Below are 15,875 nucleotides of genomic sequence, written 5' to 3' on the forward strand. Positions count from 1 at the left end.
CACACACACACACACACACACACACACACACACACACACACACACACAAAGCATTTATTCCCACCTCCCTTCTCCCAGAGAGGAACGCGGACACTCGGGACGGGTAGAGAGAGGCCCAAACTGGCAGCAGGGTTCAAGGGCGTGCCCGCCTCCGGGCGGAATCGCGGCGCCCAGAGCAGTGGAGGTCGGCGTACGGCAGAGGGCGCAGAGGAACTGCTCCGTCTGCCCGGAGCCCAGGCTCCCCGGCCCTGGAGCACCCTCCTCCCACCCTGCCGCCTCCGCGCCCCACCGCCGAATCGCTGGCTCAGCCTCCGAGCGAGTGTGGGCACCGTCAGGAAGAATCTTCCCAGGCCACCCCGCAGCTATCATCTGCCCCCTTATCCGGCCGCAGCCCATTTTCCGGTCGACCTAGTCCCTGGTCTACTGGCAGTCCCAGACGCGCCACACCCTCCACAGGCCATCCCTCTCCTCCCGCAGTTCCTTCCTTTCCAGGTGTGGCCGGTGGGGGAGGGCGGTGGTCGGGGAGGGGCGTGGTCGGGAGAACTCGGGCTTGGGACCCGGACCGTGAGCGGTTTTGTAGAAAGAAGCTGCAGGTGAGAGGTCAGAGCTATTTCACCCTAGGCACTGGCCCTTGGCTCCCTGGCTCTTGCGTGAGGGCTTAGAGCGCAGGACCCCGGGAAAGGAAGGAAGGCATCTGCAATGTTCGCTCCTGCAGGGCCTGGCAGGTGACAGGGGACATCGATATTGATTGGCTGAATGAATGCATGGAATGGAATGAAAGAAATGGGAAGTGGTCTGAGACCTGGCTCTGGCCAGCCCCATGCTGGCACAATACCTCCCAGTAGAGGTTGCCACACTCACCTTTGTCCTTGCCTCTCTCTCCCCACCACCATCTTCCCACCTCCCAGCTTTCCTTTCGCTTCCTGCCACTGCTCAAAAGCTTTCCCTAGCTGTCTGATCCCAATCCCTTCCCCTAGCTTTCAGATCTCTGTACAGTCTTGCCCCAACCTACGTACATACGTGGCACACTCTTCTGCTTGAACCTGCTCTTCAGCTACACTAAATCTACACAAAGCTGAATATAACTTGAATTGGCCTTCCTCTGGTGCGCCCCCACCTCCTTTTCCCCCTATCAGCAACACCTGCTCCCTTGCCTCCAAATCCTTCTCTTCCGTCAAGGTCCAGCTTCAGATTCCATTCCTTTTCTTCAGGAAGCATTCCCTGACTTTTTCACTCCAGAGTAGGTTTTCTCAGCTCTGACCTCCTATAGCATACACTCCCTGGCACTTGATTGGTACCAGTTACCTATGATGCTTTATCATGTATGCTTACCTACCTATGTTTTCTCTCCCACTGCACTGTAAACATTTGAAAGTCAGGGTCCAAGTCTTATTTATCTTTGTAGCTCCTCCTTCAGTTTATCACACATTTATTGGGCATCTACTACATACCCGGTATAGAGTCTAGCATATATGCTCCCAAAGGAGTCTAGGACACAGTCCTCCATGATGACGTTGGGGATAAAAGAAGACAAAATGGGGCTTGAGGAAAAGTAGAGGGTGTGGCTTGGAAATGGAGCACACGCTAGGAAAGTCCCAAATGACTTTCTTTGGTAGCATTCAGCATCCTGGATTAGGAAGCAGTCTCATTCTCTAAGGGAGTGTCTGCCCATTTATGGAGTCACTCACTCATCCATTCCCTCATTCATTCATTCATTCATTCATTTGATAAATATTTGTTGAGTCCTTACTTTATCCAGGTGACTCATAGGATTGGTCATATTGCAACCCCATAAGGGTTGGCTGTGTGTGTGTGTGTGGTAGGGAGCATTTGGTGTGAGTTGCTTCTTTGTCAGTTCCTGTTCAGAAGCATAAATCCCCACTGGAAATGGTTTTGGGAAATCCTAGATTTTCATGGAGGGGAGGAAGACCGTCAACCCTTCCTGAAGGTAAGGTGCCCAGACTTTGCCTTATAGTTCACTTTGGAACAGCTTACTCTACCAGACCATGTTAATTTCCAAGTCCTTTCCTTCTGTGATCATTCAAGGTTTTCCAAAGAGCCCTCTGAGGTTAGGTCCATTTGCCAGATGAAAAAGCTGAGGCTAGGAAAGTTAAGGTTTTCCCAAAGTCACTGAGCTACAGCAGGGCTGAGCCTACAGCAGGTCGTTCACATCTGGTCTCCTCAGCTTTATCGTAGGGGGCTTTGACCTAGACATCTTTGGGACCCTATATGTTACACTTTACACCCAGTATGTGTAGATGCTTAACATGCTCCATCTATAGGTACACCCAGGGCTACAGAGGAGACAATCAGAGGATATGAATCTCTGGCTCTCCACAATGAAGGAGGCAGGTCTCTGGAACAGGACATTTTAAATTTCAGATCAAAGTGGTGGCCCCCATTATATCTGGCCACTAACAACTCCCCAGGTCTCACTCAGAAATTTAATGGTAACTAATTACTGAATCCTAACTCCAAACTCTAATCTTAATGCCCCGATTCTAACCACTCCTTTAAATTATTCATTCCCTAATTCTAACCAGAATACATCACTCCACCCCTAAGGGCAACTCAGCACCTCCAAGATCCTGGCAGTCTGATGTTATCTTTAACATCCCTCATATAGTCCACAGTGGGTCAAAGCCTGCTGCTCTAGTATCGGGGAGCAAGAAGGTCCAAAATGAAGGTGCAAGCAGCCAGGGAGGGACTGGTAACACCATGAATTTGTTTTCGTTATGAAAGCAGCCAGTTTTTCTCCCCAGGCACCCAGGCCTTCATGTTGTCCCCAGGCCTTTCTGGAAGAGGGGGGAAAGAAATAGGGTGCTACTGGTTTTAGAAATATTTGAGAGAGGCCTAAAACCAGGCTAGGCTTAACAGAAGAGGTGAAGCATGAATGGAGGGATTCCAGCCATTCAACAAGTATTATACTAACAATTGAATGTGCCAGAGCACCCTGGCAAGCTGTGATTCAGATACAGTTCCTGCCCTCAGGCAGATTGCTATTTAGAGGTAACTGATTTTTTGGAGCACTGACCATGTGTTAGGTACCTGTGTTATCTACTTTTCCATGTCATATTTTGTTTAATTGCTACAACCTATGGAAAAGGAACTCTTATTCCATTTTATAGATGAAGGAACTGAGGCTCAGCGCTAGTAAAGGGCAAAGCCGAGACTTAAATGCTAAATCCTTTTCCTGCATTGCCTTTGGGCGGAGCAGGGGAGGGAAGTTTTCCAGTAACTCTGACATCTGTTCCTGAGTCAAGTCGCCTCCACTAGTCCCAGGCCGCAAGTGTGGAGTAAGGGGATTGGGCCAGATTCTCTCCAAGGCTCCGCCCACTCCTGCTATGCTGAGCCTATCAGATCGTAGGCTTTGGGGGCGGGGCCAGAGGCTGTTAGAATGGTAGCTTGCTGTCAGCTGTGGGTCAGATCCCAGGCTTCAGGAGTTCTCTGTGTTAGTTGTTGTCTTTTCCTTGGTGTCTGACTCTACCCGTTTCCCTGTTGACCACCAGGATTCCAAGTAACTGGAGAATCATGGCCTACTCTTGCTTCCCATTAAAGTCAAGGTCAGACTAGTTTTGTCCCCAAAGCACCAAGCCCTGCCTTATAGGAAGCACCTCTGCTTCCACTTTATGGTCACCATAAAATAATGTTATTTAGTTAATTGGTATTTCAGGCAACTACTTTGCCTGGCCTTGTAGAGAATGGCCCCTGCCCTTAAGGTGTTTACAACGTGGTTATATATAAAAAAAAAACTAATAAATAAGAGTACTGTAATAATAGATCACATTCGTAGAACACTCACTGCATGCCAGGTGCTGTAGCTTTTAATAAAGAGTAGCTCATTTAATGCATAGCAACACATCACAGTAACTTTTCCCCTGAAACATATAACAGGGGTGGGGAGAGCTAGGGGAATGGCATCAGAAGAACTTACATTCAAGTGTAAATCCTGCCCAGTGCTAGCTGAATGATGCTTGGAAGTTACTTAACTTCCAAGTAACTTCCAGAAAACTGAAGTCTGAGCTTCAGTTTTCATATCTGCTGAATGGTAGTGTTTTATACCCTATTGGTAAAGAGCTATTTTTGAGGGTTAAGTAGAATAATACTTATGAAATACTTAGCATGGTGTTTAGGACAGAGTAAGTGCTTAGGTGTTTATTCATTCGTTTTATAAATATTTGCTGAGTGCCAGGCACAGTTCTAGGCACTAACAATAAAAGAGTGAACAAAACACAAAGCCCACTTACTTGCTATGGCTTACTGAATCTTGGTTTCTTCTTTTCTACCTGTATATTTCCATTCAGTTTCATGTTGATTAGCTCATTTTAAGTAGATATATTTACTTACTTCATCTTTGCATCATCTTGGTCAAATAGGGATAAAAGAGGATTAATTCCATGGGATGGATGGAGAAACAGAGGCCTAGAAAAATTGGATGATTTACACAATACATCTGTAACAAAAGCTTAATCACAGATTGGTCTCCTGTTCCTAGCATGCTCTCCTTTAGGAATTTTCTCTTTTAGCATTCCAGACAGACTTATATCTTTGGTGAGGGGGGAAGACGGGTGGTGGTGGCTGTGAGCTTTCCTCAGAAAGTACCTGCAGAGAGCTCACTGTTGGAGGCTCTAGCCCCTCCCACCCTCAGGCTCTATCTACATGGGTGAAATAGAGTGCTGAGCATGATGGCATTAGGGCAGAGTCCTCCACCAGCACAGACAGATTGGTCCATTATGATAGAGAAGAACATATGGAGAAAGAGGTAAATGGTGATGGAGCACCCTCCCCCCACCCCAGCCCACCTAGCACCTAGCCCACTTTGGTTCTTTTCTGCTGAGACTCCTCCCATCCCTTCTTCCAAACTCACTGAGTTGATGCATGAGGATCCAGCAGGATTCCTGTGCAGAGTAAGAAAAGCACTATGAGTTGATTGGGTGTACAGGATAAGTAGGTAAGAAAACTTGTGTTTAGTAAAGCTGGTTCTCAAATTTATTAATGTGCAGCAAAACTTAGCCTAAGCAAAAGTCAAAAGAGTGGGCAAAGATGATATACAAGCTTCTTCATTCATGGAAGAGCTACTCAGGATTGCAACACATTGGCAATAAGTCCAACAACAGGGGACTCATTGAGTGAAACTGTGGCTTTCTCTACTCTGGAATGTTAGGTAGCCATGAACAATTTTACTACAAAATATATTTCCTGACCTGGGGAAATAACCATGATATATTTCTTTTTTTTAAGTTTATTTATTTTGGGGGGTTGGGGTAGGGACAGCAAGAGAGAGGGAGAGAGAATCCCAAGCAGGATCCAAACAGTCAGTGCAGAACCTGATTCGGGGCTTGAATCCACAAGCCACAAGATCATGACCTGAGCCAAAGCCGGACACTTAACTGATTGAGCCACCTAGATGCCCCATCATGATATATTTCTAAAAGGTAAAAAGCATACCAGAATATCAGGGAGATCCTCCAGGAAGAGGAGGCCAGGTCCAGCTCTCTTTGACACCAAAGAAAGCCTGGCCTGATTTATTTGTTTGTAGAGGCACGTCTCAACAACCTATAAGAAGTCCATCTTCTATAGAGGGTTTCAGAAATCAGTTTCAGATTCTCCTTCCTTCACCCTACCTTTTTATTTTGTAACCTTAATCCTTGATGTAACCTAAAGTCCAGTAGGAGAAAGATCACACGAAAATCATGTTATTTCCTCTCAGGCTCAGCCAGGGCCTTTGCACAAGCTGTTCCAACTGAAGGAGCTCATCACAGAGCATATATCCCCCTACACACACACACACACACACACACACACACACACACACACACACACTGCCCCCAGATCTCAGCTCAGTCATCACTTCAATTCATCTGGGCCATCTTCCTTGCCTTGACTTCCCTAGCAGGTCCGTTTCCTCTCTGATACATCCTCACAGCACCATGTACTTCCTTCTCCTTTGTTTACATTTATTGTCATTATATGGTGAGAGTCCTCCATCTATGTTGTCTCCCTCTATGGCAACAAAGATGGTGGCCACGGATACTCTCCACCCACTTTCCCACTCAGCATGATTCTTCCACAGGTTCTCAGCAGATGCTGGATGCATAGATAGATGAATGACAAAGAGATGGACAGATGAGGCTGCAGGATCTAACCAGCAGGAACAGAATGATTACAGCAGATGTCTCCAGGGAAGGATGGGCTAGCTCTATACTTAGAGGAGTAGGTGCAATTTCAGGGTCACTAGGACAGCCCTCCTGGACCTGCTCTCCAGTGCCTGATATCCCTTTTACAAAAGGAGACAAAGCCTTTGTTCCTTACAGTGTATAGAGCTCAGGCATGAATCACACATTCCTGGAGAGGAGAGAGGTACTTGGTGGCTTACTTACATTCATGCTAAGGGGTAAATGACTAATAGAGTCTTTCCTAAGAGCAAATTGTGATGGGACGTGGTGTATGCAGGAGGGGAGAGGAAGTTAGGGAGCTAGGCTAGGTCCCCAAATGGGGAAAGGACACAGAAAAAGGAGTCTTAGGGCCTGATGCCAACCTTGACCCACAGTGTCATTTTGCCTTTGCTGCACGCAGCCTGGTCCTACTGGGTATTAACAGCCTTTTTGGTAAATCGGGTTCTGCAAATATTTGACGTCTGGAAAACTTTCAACAAAGATGGCGTTCAGGAGGCTGGCTCGGAGGCCCCAGGATGACAACCTAATTATGTTCCTTTTAATAGCTCCTTCCCAAGTGCTCAGTCAGGGACATCTGCTCTGCCACGGTTGCACCTTCAGGGAGGAATATTTTTAACACTGTGATGCCACAAAAGGAAACTTCTGAAGGCTGGATGAAAATGGCCTCTGCATTCACAGTGCCTCAGGGCCCAGGTAGGTAGGGCCTAATGCTCTCCCCTTTCCCCACCTCCACCCCCTAAAACAGGGCCGGGCTCCTTTTCACAAGGAGAAGTGTTGGCTTACAAGGAAGTGGTTATGTGTGTGTGTATGTGTGTGTGCTTGTGTGTGTGTGTGTGTGTGTGTGTGTGTGTGTGTGTGTGTGTTTTAAATATTCCTTTTTCAGATTTCACAGAGGTACATTTGATGTGCCAGGCTGCCTCACCCAGCTTCCATATAAGTGGGGTGTCAAAAATAACAACCAAGAACACAGCAAATCCTTTGATGCCAGCCCTCCCTGCATGGTACTGGGCCCTGTCACTGCTTCTGCTAGTTAACTATTCTTACTCCACACCCCAGAAGAGGAGCCCCCTGCCCCAATACAGATGCTAGTTATGTCAGAGGAAGGAAAGGGGAGAAAAATAAGAAAGGGAAGGATTTCTGTGGTTTGTTTACTAGAAGACTAGCTTGCTAGAAAGGCCACAGGCTGACAGGCTAAAGATGATGTGTCTTAAGGGAGGGTTCCTGGGATCAATGAGTACAAGGAAAAAAGTGCAAGGAACCCAAGAGATGATCTACTCTAAATTCTAGCCTCCTTTTCTTCAGACAAGTTACCTGAGGCCCAGAGAGGTAAACAGACTTGCTTAAGGAGTTAGCTTTGACGCTTGGGTTGGCTCTCCTGTTTTTAGTCCAGAGTTTATTTTGGTGAGAGCTGCTCTATCAGTTCACCAAATCACATTGGCAGACTCCTGATGGAAGTGTGGCCTCATTATCTAGGAAGGCAGTTGTCTTTGTCGGAGTAATACCGTGGAGCAAGGAGGAGAAATGGGTCGTCCTTCTGCTGGCCAGATCACCTGGTCTGCTCTGGACTAGACACTCATATGCCCATCAAGAAGGAGATGCTGGGCAGCTGAGCATTGTTCTGTGCTGTGTTTACGCTAATATTTTCAACCCACATTGAGATTCAAGCTCATCATAAAGGTGTTTATACTTACTTCAAGTCCCTTCCATGCTTCTAGTGAGGACAGAAGAAGAAGCATTTCCAGAAAAGCTCCAAGGAAGGGCAAGTGGAGTGCAGGGTAAAAGGTGCTGCTCTACTCCCTGAGCCAGAGATCTTCATTTCCCAGCTGAGTCCCAGGACATCTGGCTCAGTGCAGCCCTCTCATTACACACTGAACTTGTGTTGCCTCTTTTCTTCAGCTCTCACTTGACCATCATAGAATTCTCTGGTTCCCTCACCTTTCAACTTCAGCCTCTGTTGCTAACCAGTTGCCCATTCTTTGGGTCTTACTTACTCAAATTCTGGAGAGGGAATGTGATTGACTCAACTTCCCTTTGGCTCCAGATGTTCTCCCTTTGGGGTGCCAGTTTTTGGATGCACTGGTCTTGGGTCAGGGGGGAGCTTCAGGGCCAATCCTTGTGCACTCAGCATAAGAATGAGCCTGTCGCTTGCCCGAGGGAGCTCTGGGGCCTGGTGGGCATCCCACTGCCTGGCCTGAGCAGTATTCACCATGGTGGAGATGCAGTGTTGGAAAGACTGAGGGATCTCTATGGGGCGGCAAAGGCAAGACAAGACCTTGGTGATAAGGCCTAGCAGTGGCTCTTAAAACTGAAGAAACAAGTGCTCAACAGTCACCACGATGGAGAAAATCTAGGCGGTGTGTGGGGAGGGTTGGGGAAGAGCAGGTGCACAGTATGTAGTAAGGTTGGTGTGTATGGTGAACTTGCCTTATTCACAACCTTGACCAAGGCCTTGACACTTATAACCAAATACTGTGACTAAGACTATGATTACTACTACCATCACTACCACTACTCCTTCTCCCACTCCTAGCTAACACATATTCTATGCCAGACACTGTTCTAAGCACCTTCCATCTGTTAACTCCTCTAATCCTTATAATGCCCTCTGAGTAAGTACCATTCCCATCTTACCTACGTAGAAACTAAGACTCAGAGAGATTATGTGGAGCCAAGGTTATACAGCTAATAAGTGGAAGAGCTGGGATTCCAACCTGAGAAGCATGTGTTTTTTTTTTTTTTTTTAATTTTTTTTTCAACGTTTTTATTTATTTTTGGGACAGAGAGAGACAGAGCATGAACGGGGGAGGGGCAGAGAGAGAGGGAGACACAGAATCGGAAACAGGCTCCAGGCTCCGAGTCATCAGCCCAGAGCCTGACGCGGGGCTCGAACTCACGGACCGCGAGATCGTGACCTGGCTGAAGTCGGACGCTCAACCGACTGCGCCACCCAGGCGCCCCGAGAAGCATGTGTTTTTAATGGCTTTGCCATGCTGCCTCCCTGATAGAAGCAGGTGGCCAACTCCACTATGCTTTTTGAGAGGTACCATTGGGCCTTAATACCCCAGAATGTTCCCTCAGTTCTATCATGCTTGCCCTCTCCCCTCTGGTTCAGAAATTCCTGCTCTTAGTCACTAATATAGTGGAAGATATGGTAACCTCAGGAGAGCCCTTTGCCCTCTCCCATTAGACCTTTGGTCCTAAGCAGATGGGCATAAGCATGGTGACTTCACTCTTAGGAGTTAGTTATCAAAGCCTGGTGGTTAAAGGAAGTGGCAAAAGTGGTGAAGAGATCCAGGGTTAACCTTGAACTCAGGCAAAGAAAGAAACCCATACATGGTGTATTGTACTGAGAAGCCTCAGGGAAGAATCCCTCCACCCCAATACCTATCATTCCATCATTATAGGTCTAGATCAGTGCTGACCCACAGAACTTGCTATGACAATGAAAATTTCCTATATTTTTGCTGTCCAATTTGGTAGCCCCTAGGCACATGTGGCTATTGAGCACTTGAAATTGGCTAGTATAACTGAAGAACTAATTATTTTATTTTATTTTATTTTATTTTATTTATTTATTAAAATTTTTTAAAATTAGTTTTCTTTATTTTTGAGAGGCAGAGAGAGACAGAGCATGAGTGGGGGAGGGGCAGAGAGAGAGGGGAACACAGAATCTGAAGCAGGTTCCTGGCTCTGAGCTGTCAGCACAGAGCCCCACGCAGGGCCTGAACTCACGAACCATGAGATCATGTCCTGAGCTGAAGTTGGATGCCTAACTGACTGAGCCACCCAGGCACTCCAATTTAGATCTACAGTTAAATGCCACATGTGGTTAGTGGCTATCATAATGGTCAGGGTGGTTCTTGAGGCCTCCTTGGGAATATATATCCTCTGGGAGGCTCAGACCTTAAGCATTTCTTTGCCAAAACTTTAGTTCAGGGAGTGCAAGCTAGGCATAAGGGTGTCAGGCCAATGCATTTCATTTGGCCAGTATGAGGCTTTGGAATCTTTAATTCAAATGTCTTCAGCCAAGCAGGCATCTCCAGCCTCCATTTCTCCTGGTTTTACTCCAGGGCCAAGTCACACATTTTGCCACCTCTGAAGGAGTTTAGCTGCGCCCAGCCTCGGTAAAAGCCTTCAATGATTCTCAACTTTATTTCATTTGCTCCTTACAGCAGCCCCAGGATAGAGGTAGAGTTGAGACTGTTATGCCCATTTTATGGGTAAGAGAACGAAGGTTCCCAGAAGCACCTGGAAGGGCCATTCTCCAAAGCCAGCTCCACCTTTCTTGTCTCATTTGAATAGACACTGGAAGCCCGGCTTACATCTGGGGTGTTGACGTGGCCCTCGTGGAGGAACCTTGCCCTGCCCTAGCTGCTGGCACTCACAGCCTTCAGAATGCTTCTTCCCCAGCACTCCATTCTTGTTTTCATTCAAACATCACCTTGATTCATTTTTAATGCAAGCCAGCTGCTGTTCTAAGCCTTACTTAATATACCACTTCCACTGCCTGCCTGCCTGGAAACTTAGTTCTTCCAGAGTTGAGCACACTTGGGGTCTATCAGCAGATGCATCTGGGTGAACTGGAAGGAAAAGAATTCAACCTTCCAACTACCACCAGCCCAAGACTGCTCCCTAGGCCTTCTGTCTACATGGAACCTGATCTTAGTCCCATCCCAGTTTTCCATCGGCACTGCTTATCTACTGGATTCTGGAATTTAACACCTGCTTGACCCATGCCCTGTTTCTGAATGACCGCCTCTGCCTCTCTCAGCCACCTATCAGGGCTCCCACTCAAGTTTCCTGCCTCCCTGAGCAACCCCACACTGAACTCTGTCTGCCCCCTCGGTCTTTCCTACCACTTACTTTCCCTTTCTCTGGTTGACTGCATGTTTATACTACTGTTTGATTATGGCTGAGGAAAGAGACCTGCCTGCAATCAGGAGGTGCAGGTTATATGGCCTTGGGCAAGTACTTTGACCTCGTGGAATCTCCATTTCTAAAACTGGGATTTTTCAGGGGTTGTACCAGATTAGTGGTCCAGACTAGTTAGACCAGATTAGATTTTTTGAACTGTTTTCCCTAGGAGGGTTCCTCAGAGACTGCTTTGCTACATAGAAGCAGGGGATGGAGGGGAGCCAAGTGGATAGGAACTTCAGGATTTCTTCTATCCTCTCCAACCGGAGAACCCACTTTGATATGATTAATGGACCTGGGTTCTGAAATGCTGCACAGAGAGAGAAAGAGGGATTGAAAACTCCAGATTATCCATAATTAGATGATCCAAAAAACCTCTTACAGCTCTAACAAGGTAGAGGCAAAGTCTTTTCTCCCCAGTGAGTTATAGGCCCTTGCAGGCAGTTTGTGTGTAGACCACCCAATAGGAGCCCAATTGCCTATAACCATGTGCCATGTGCCATGGCCGCACATGCCTACTAAGTTAAGTGCCTGTGCAATGAGGGAAGGAACATCGGACACTCTCTTGTTCTCTTCTGTGGTGTTCCATGTGTATCTCTTCTCAACAGCCAGATGGAAAGGCCTTACTTTTACACTTCTTGAGCATTCTCCAGAGAGCTTCTAGCACAGGGCCTGCAGTCTGACCTCAAACCCTTTCCCTAATTGAAAGATCAGGGCATGGCGGGGTGGGGTCCAAAACCCTGTGTGTGAGTCCCACCTCCTTTACTGCCTCCATAGTCTCTGACAGGGGACTTCAGGCCCTCTGAGCCTTAAATTTCTCAGCAAGGTAATACTGCTTATGATTTGTTTATTATTTTGAAGTCAGGCTTTATACCTAGACCCCTCCCTCTTGTCCTGAGGTATTGTGCTCTCCCCAGTGTGGGAGGGTGGAGGGATATATTAATTGTTTCTACAGAGTCCACTTGCCCAGGGTAGAAACCACAACTGAAAGGTTCAGAGTTGAGCTGTGAGAAGCAATAGCTTGCTAGTAAAACCCACACAGTAAGATGAGTCTTATAAAAATGACCACAGAGTGACAGAGGCCAGAAGAACTGTTTTAGAAGGGAGGGGAAAAAAAAGAGGTGGTTCATAGAGGGAAGCCATGGACCCTCTGGGCTGTGACCAGCCCACAGCACATGAAACAAAGCCATGGACCTGCTTGACCTCAGAGTCATCTTCCCATCTCTTAGAGCTTATGTCTACGGATTGTGACTGGTGTAGACCCAGCATGTCCTGGGGGACAAAATAATGAAGTCAGCAAGGTTTGTCCTCAATATTACTCCTTTGCTTTCTCTGTTCCCTCTCATTTTCCCATCTTCAGATGCCCAGAGCCTGTGGGACAAGGAAGAAGGAGAATCCAGGGACAAGAAAGAAAGAGTGTATTGGAGTAGCGCTCTCTCCTGGAGGTGGTGGTGACCGAATGTGAGGCCTCTCTCAGAGGGGGCTACATCTCCAGGGAATCTTGGAGAGAGGAATTCCCAAGCCAGAGGCCACGTGTGACCCGCAGATGTTTTTGGTTTTGGTCAACATCATGGTAACCTCAAGAGTTTTGTAAGAAAAAAAAAAAAAAAAGAAGATTTAACATAAAAATTTAGATTTCTGGCTTATTTTAGAAAATGGAAGAACTGAAAAGTACTGGCCGCACATGCCTACTAAGAACTGGTTGAGTTAAGTGTTATCGCCCCCTTTAAAAGAAACCTTTCTTCGCTGGTTTGCTGCAGGCCCTACCAGTCCTTATTGCTCCCTGTCATTATCTCTGGCCTCCTCCTTCCAGTTATGCCACTGCCTGGCTCCTGTAGCATCTGAGCTTGTGACCTTTGACTTCATCCAAAGAAATTACACAGTAATAGGAGCACAGAGAACCATGACGGCAATATTTCTGGGCAGAGGAGCATCTCCTTGTTCTTAACATCATTCCATTTGGGAGCCACCCTTCCTGGGAGAAGTGAATGCTGCTACACAGCCTCGTGTGGAGCATGTAGACTGCCAACGGATTTGGAAAAAAGTTCATAAAGATCTGCCAGCTCCCTGCCCCCACAGCCTGCCCCCTCCAGCATCAGTAGTTGACCATTTCATCCTCATCACCAGTGAGTTCAGGCCCCGATTGCTCATTCTCTGTGACCCAGGATAGAGTCACCTTTGTGCCTGAGCCCAGCCTGACCTTGCAGCCGGTCCCATTATTAGGGCCCTTTGCTCTGTACCAGCTGATCACAGAGTCTGGGGCTGCCCCTCACCTGAGTGCCTGCCTTGGCTTCCTACCAGCCCTGCATTGCTCTGGGGACTAAGTTCTGCCCTGCCTTCCTAGGCAAGGTCCCTAGAACACCCGCTGCTGCCGCCAGAGTCCTTGAGCTGCAGGAATTTCTTCCTTCTTCCACCTCTGCCTTTCCCAGAGGCTGACCTGCCCTAACCCCTTAGGATAGGCCTTATCCTGTTGTGTGCCCAGCCCTGTGCATGACGCTGCCAACACAGGTAAAATTTGTCCAGGGAGTGGGGTTTAGGTGGGATTTTGGCTCCCACTGGCCATCTTTGTGCAGCTTTTGTGCACAACTGCACAATGACTCTGAATAGGTTCCCTGGCTCCTGAGCCCAGCCATTGCTGTTTGGCCTCATCCTCCCACTGATCTGGCTTCCTTTCTGATAACTATCCTCCAGTTCCTCAGCATTTCCTCTCCCTCCTTGTCTCACATCTAAGCCTGGAGAAAAAAGTGATTAATATAATAATAATTTACATATTGAGATTTTGTCCGAGGCCGTATACTAAGTGCTGCGCATGTATTATCATATTGGATTCTTACAACCACCATGCCATCCCCATTTGCTGGCTGAGAAAACTGAGGCACAGAGAGACTGAGGAATTTCTTCAAGGCCCAGCAAAAATGGGTGACAAAACCAGGATTCAAACCTACGTCTGTCTGTTGCCACAGCTTACGCTTTTAACCACTCAACTCTGTTTCCAAATCAAAGAAAGCTAGAAGGGAGGGAGGCTCAGAGAAACCAATAACTTGCCTAAGATCACACAGTTCAGTGGTGGAACTCGAATTCAAACTCAGGTAGGTATTCTGTCACCAAGTCCAGAGTCCCTTCACCTGTTGCTGGTACTCTTAGGCTGCCTCTTTCACTGTTCTGTTTTCTTCTCAGCTCCTGGTGTATGATGGGGCACAGGAGGTGCTCAGGAAACCCTTGCAAACCAAAGGACTTACCTCGCCTCACTTGATATGCCTTGTTGGAGCTGTTCTCTCATGGACTCCGAATTGCTTTGATATCAGCCAGGATGGCCTTGCCCACGGACATGTTTGCTCTTAGCTCAGACCTGGAGGGCCTGGAATTCCACCATAGAATGTAGTTTTCCTAGAAGGGGGACAGAAGACTATAAGGAATTGAATTTAAAGTCCTAATATTTCAGGATCCATGAGTTTTTCCGAAAGTTTTCTAAGAGAATGTGGGGAGTATGAGAAAGTAAAGTTCTGATTGAGAGTAGGTTGGGAGAGGACAGTGGGACAAATCTGGCACAGCAGGGTATGAAGACAAATTCTACTTAAAGTGGTTTTCCAGAAATCAGAGCCTCTTGATCCTCCTTCCTTGAACTCTGTATCTCTGGGTTTGACCTTGTCTTTGGGCCCTACAGTCCCCCGGTCCAGGTCCTTCTTCCCAGCTGGGGAGGTTAGCTCAGATACCCCTGGGGAGAACTTGGGGACAGGCAGGGCCCTAGTATAGAGCCAGCAGAAATGCCAGCTTCACAAAGCAAAGCTTCACACCTGTCCCCTTCCAGCAGTCCTATGCCTGGCCATCGCCCCTGGAAATAGTCCTGCCAAGCAGCTTGGCATGTTAGTAGCTCTAATGAACAGTAAACTTTGTGCAAGCTTGTAAGAGCTTTGGATTCCCAGGCTCCCTGGTGAAAACAGGTTTCTTAGAGGCCCATATCAGACTTAGTTTCTGGCAGCATGGTTGGGATTAAGGACTTTCCAGAACCTTCACTCAATTCAATTTAAATGAGCAAGGATTTACTTAGCCTCTCTGAGTGCCAGCACAGTTTCTGGAGACCAGTGTAGGAGATTCCACTAACTCTTCTCCTATTCCAATCCTTTTTTACATCTGCTAGTAGCTCAATTTTTTTCCTTCTTTTTTTTAACTTTTCTTTCTTTTTTTTTTTTTAATTTTTATAGTTTGTATTTATTTATTTTGAGAAAGAGAGAGAGAGAGAGAGCAAGAGTGTGCAGGCAGGGGAAGGGCAGAGAGGGGTCGGGGGGAGAGAGAGAATCCCAAGCAAGCTCTGTGCTGTCAGTCCAATCCCATGAACCCAGAGATCATGACCTGAACCAAAACCAAGAGTCAGATGCTTAATCGATGGAGCCACCCAGGTGCCCTAGTAGCTGAATTTTCTTAAAGCCAGCATTTCATGTTTCAAGGCTTTGGAGTAAGACAGACATGGGTTTAAATTCCTCTGCCACTCACTAACTGCATGACACCCACCAACACTGAGCTTTAGTTTCTCCATCTGTAAAACATCAAGCTCATAGGGCTGTACATGAGAATTAAATGAGATTGTGCATGAGCTTAGACCAGGGCCCATCACCCGGAAGGCCGTGATCAGTCAATGGTAGCAACCAAACCAATAAGCAAATAAAACTATAAAGCCTCCCTGCTCTTATCAAACATCCCTTTGCTCAGACACCTCCCATAATTTTCTACCACACATAGGACAAAGTCCTACCTTCTTTACCTGGCACTCAAGGCCTTCCACATAGA

At 47.1% G+C, this 15,875-nt stretch overlaps 1 protein-coding gene across 1 annotated transcript in view; it reads left to right on the plus strand.

Moving 5' to 3' along the window:
* The window catches only part of LOC121016234 (uncharacterized), a 47,305-nt gene extending 32,616 nt beyond the window's left edge, over nucleotides 1–14,689 (plus strand). The window contains exons 2-4 of the mRNA XM_040453631.1: nucleotides 79–492; nucleotides 6,722–6,869; nucleotides 12,451–14,689. Coding sequence (XP_040309565.1) covers nucleotides 79–492; nucleotides 6,722–6,869; nucleotides 12,451–12,545 — 657 coding nt within the window. The 3' untranslated portion in view covers nucleotides 12,546–14,689. The remainder of the gene's footprint in view (nucleotides 1–78; nucleotides 493–6,721; nucleotides 6,870–12,450) is intronic.
* Nucleotides 14,690–15,875: the final 1,186 nt, after the last annotated feature.

Source organism: Herpailurus yagouaroundi, unplaced genomic scaffold (assembly GCF_014898765.1).
Source record: "Herpailurus yagouaroundi ecotype Mexico unplaced genomic scaffold, PumYag 210, whole genome shotgun sequence".
Lineage (NCBI taxonomy): Eukaryota > Metazoa > Chordata > Mammalia > Carnivora > Felidae > Herpailurus > Herpailurus yagouaroundi.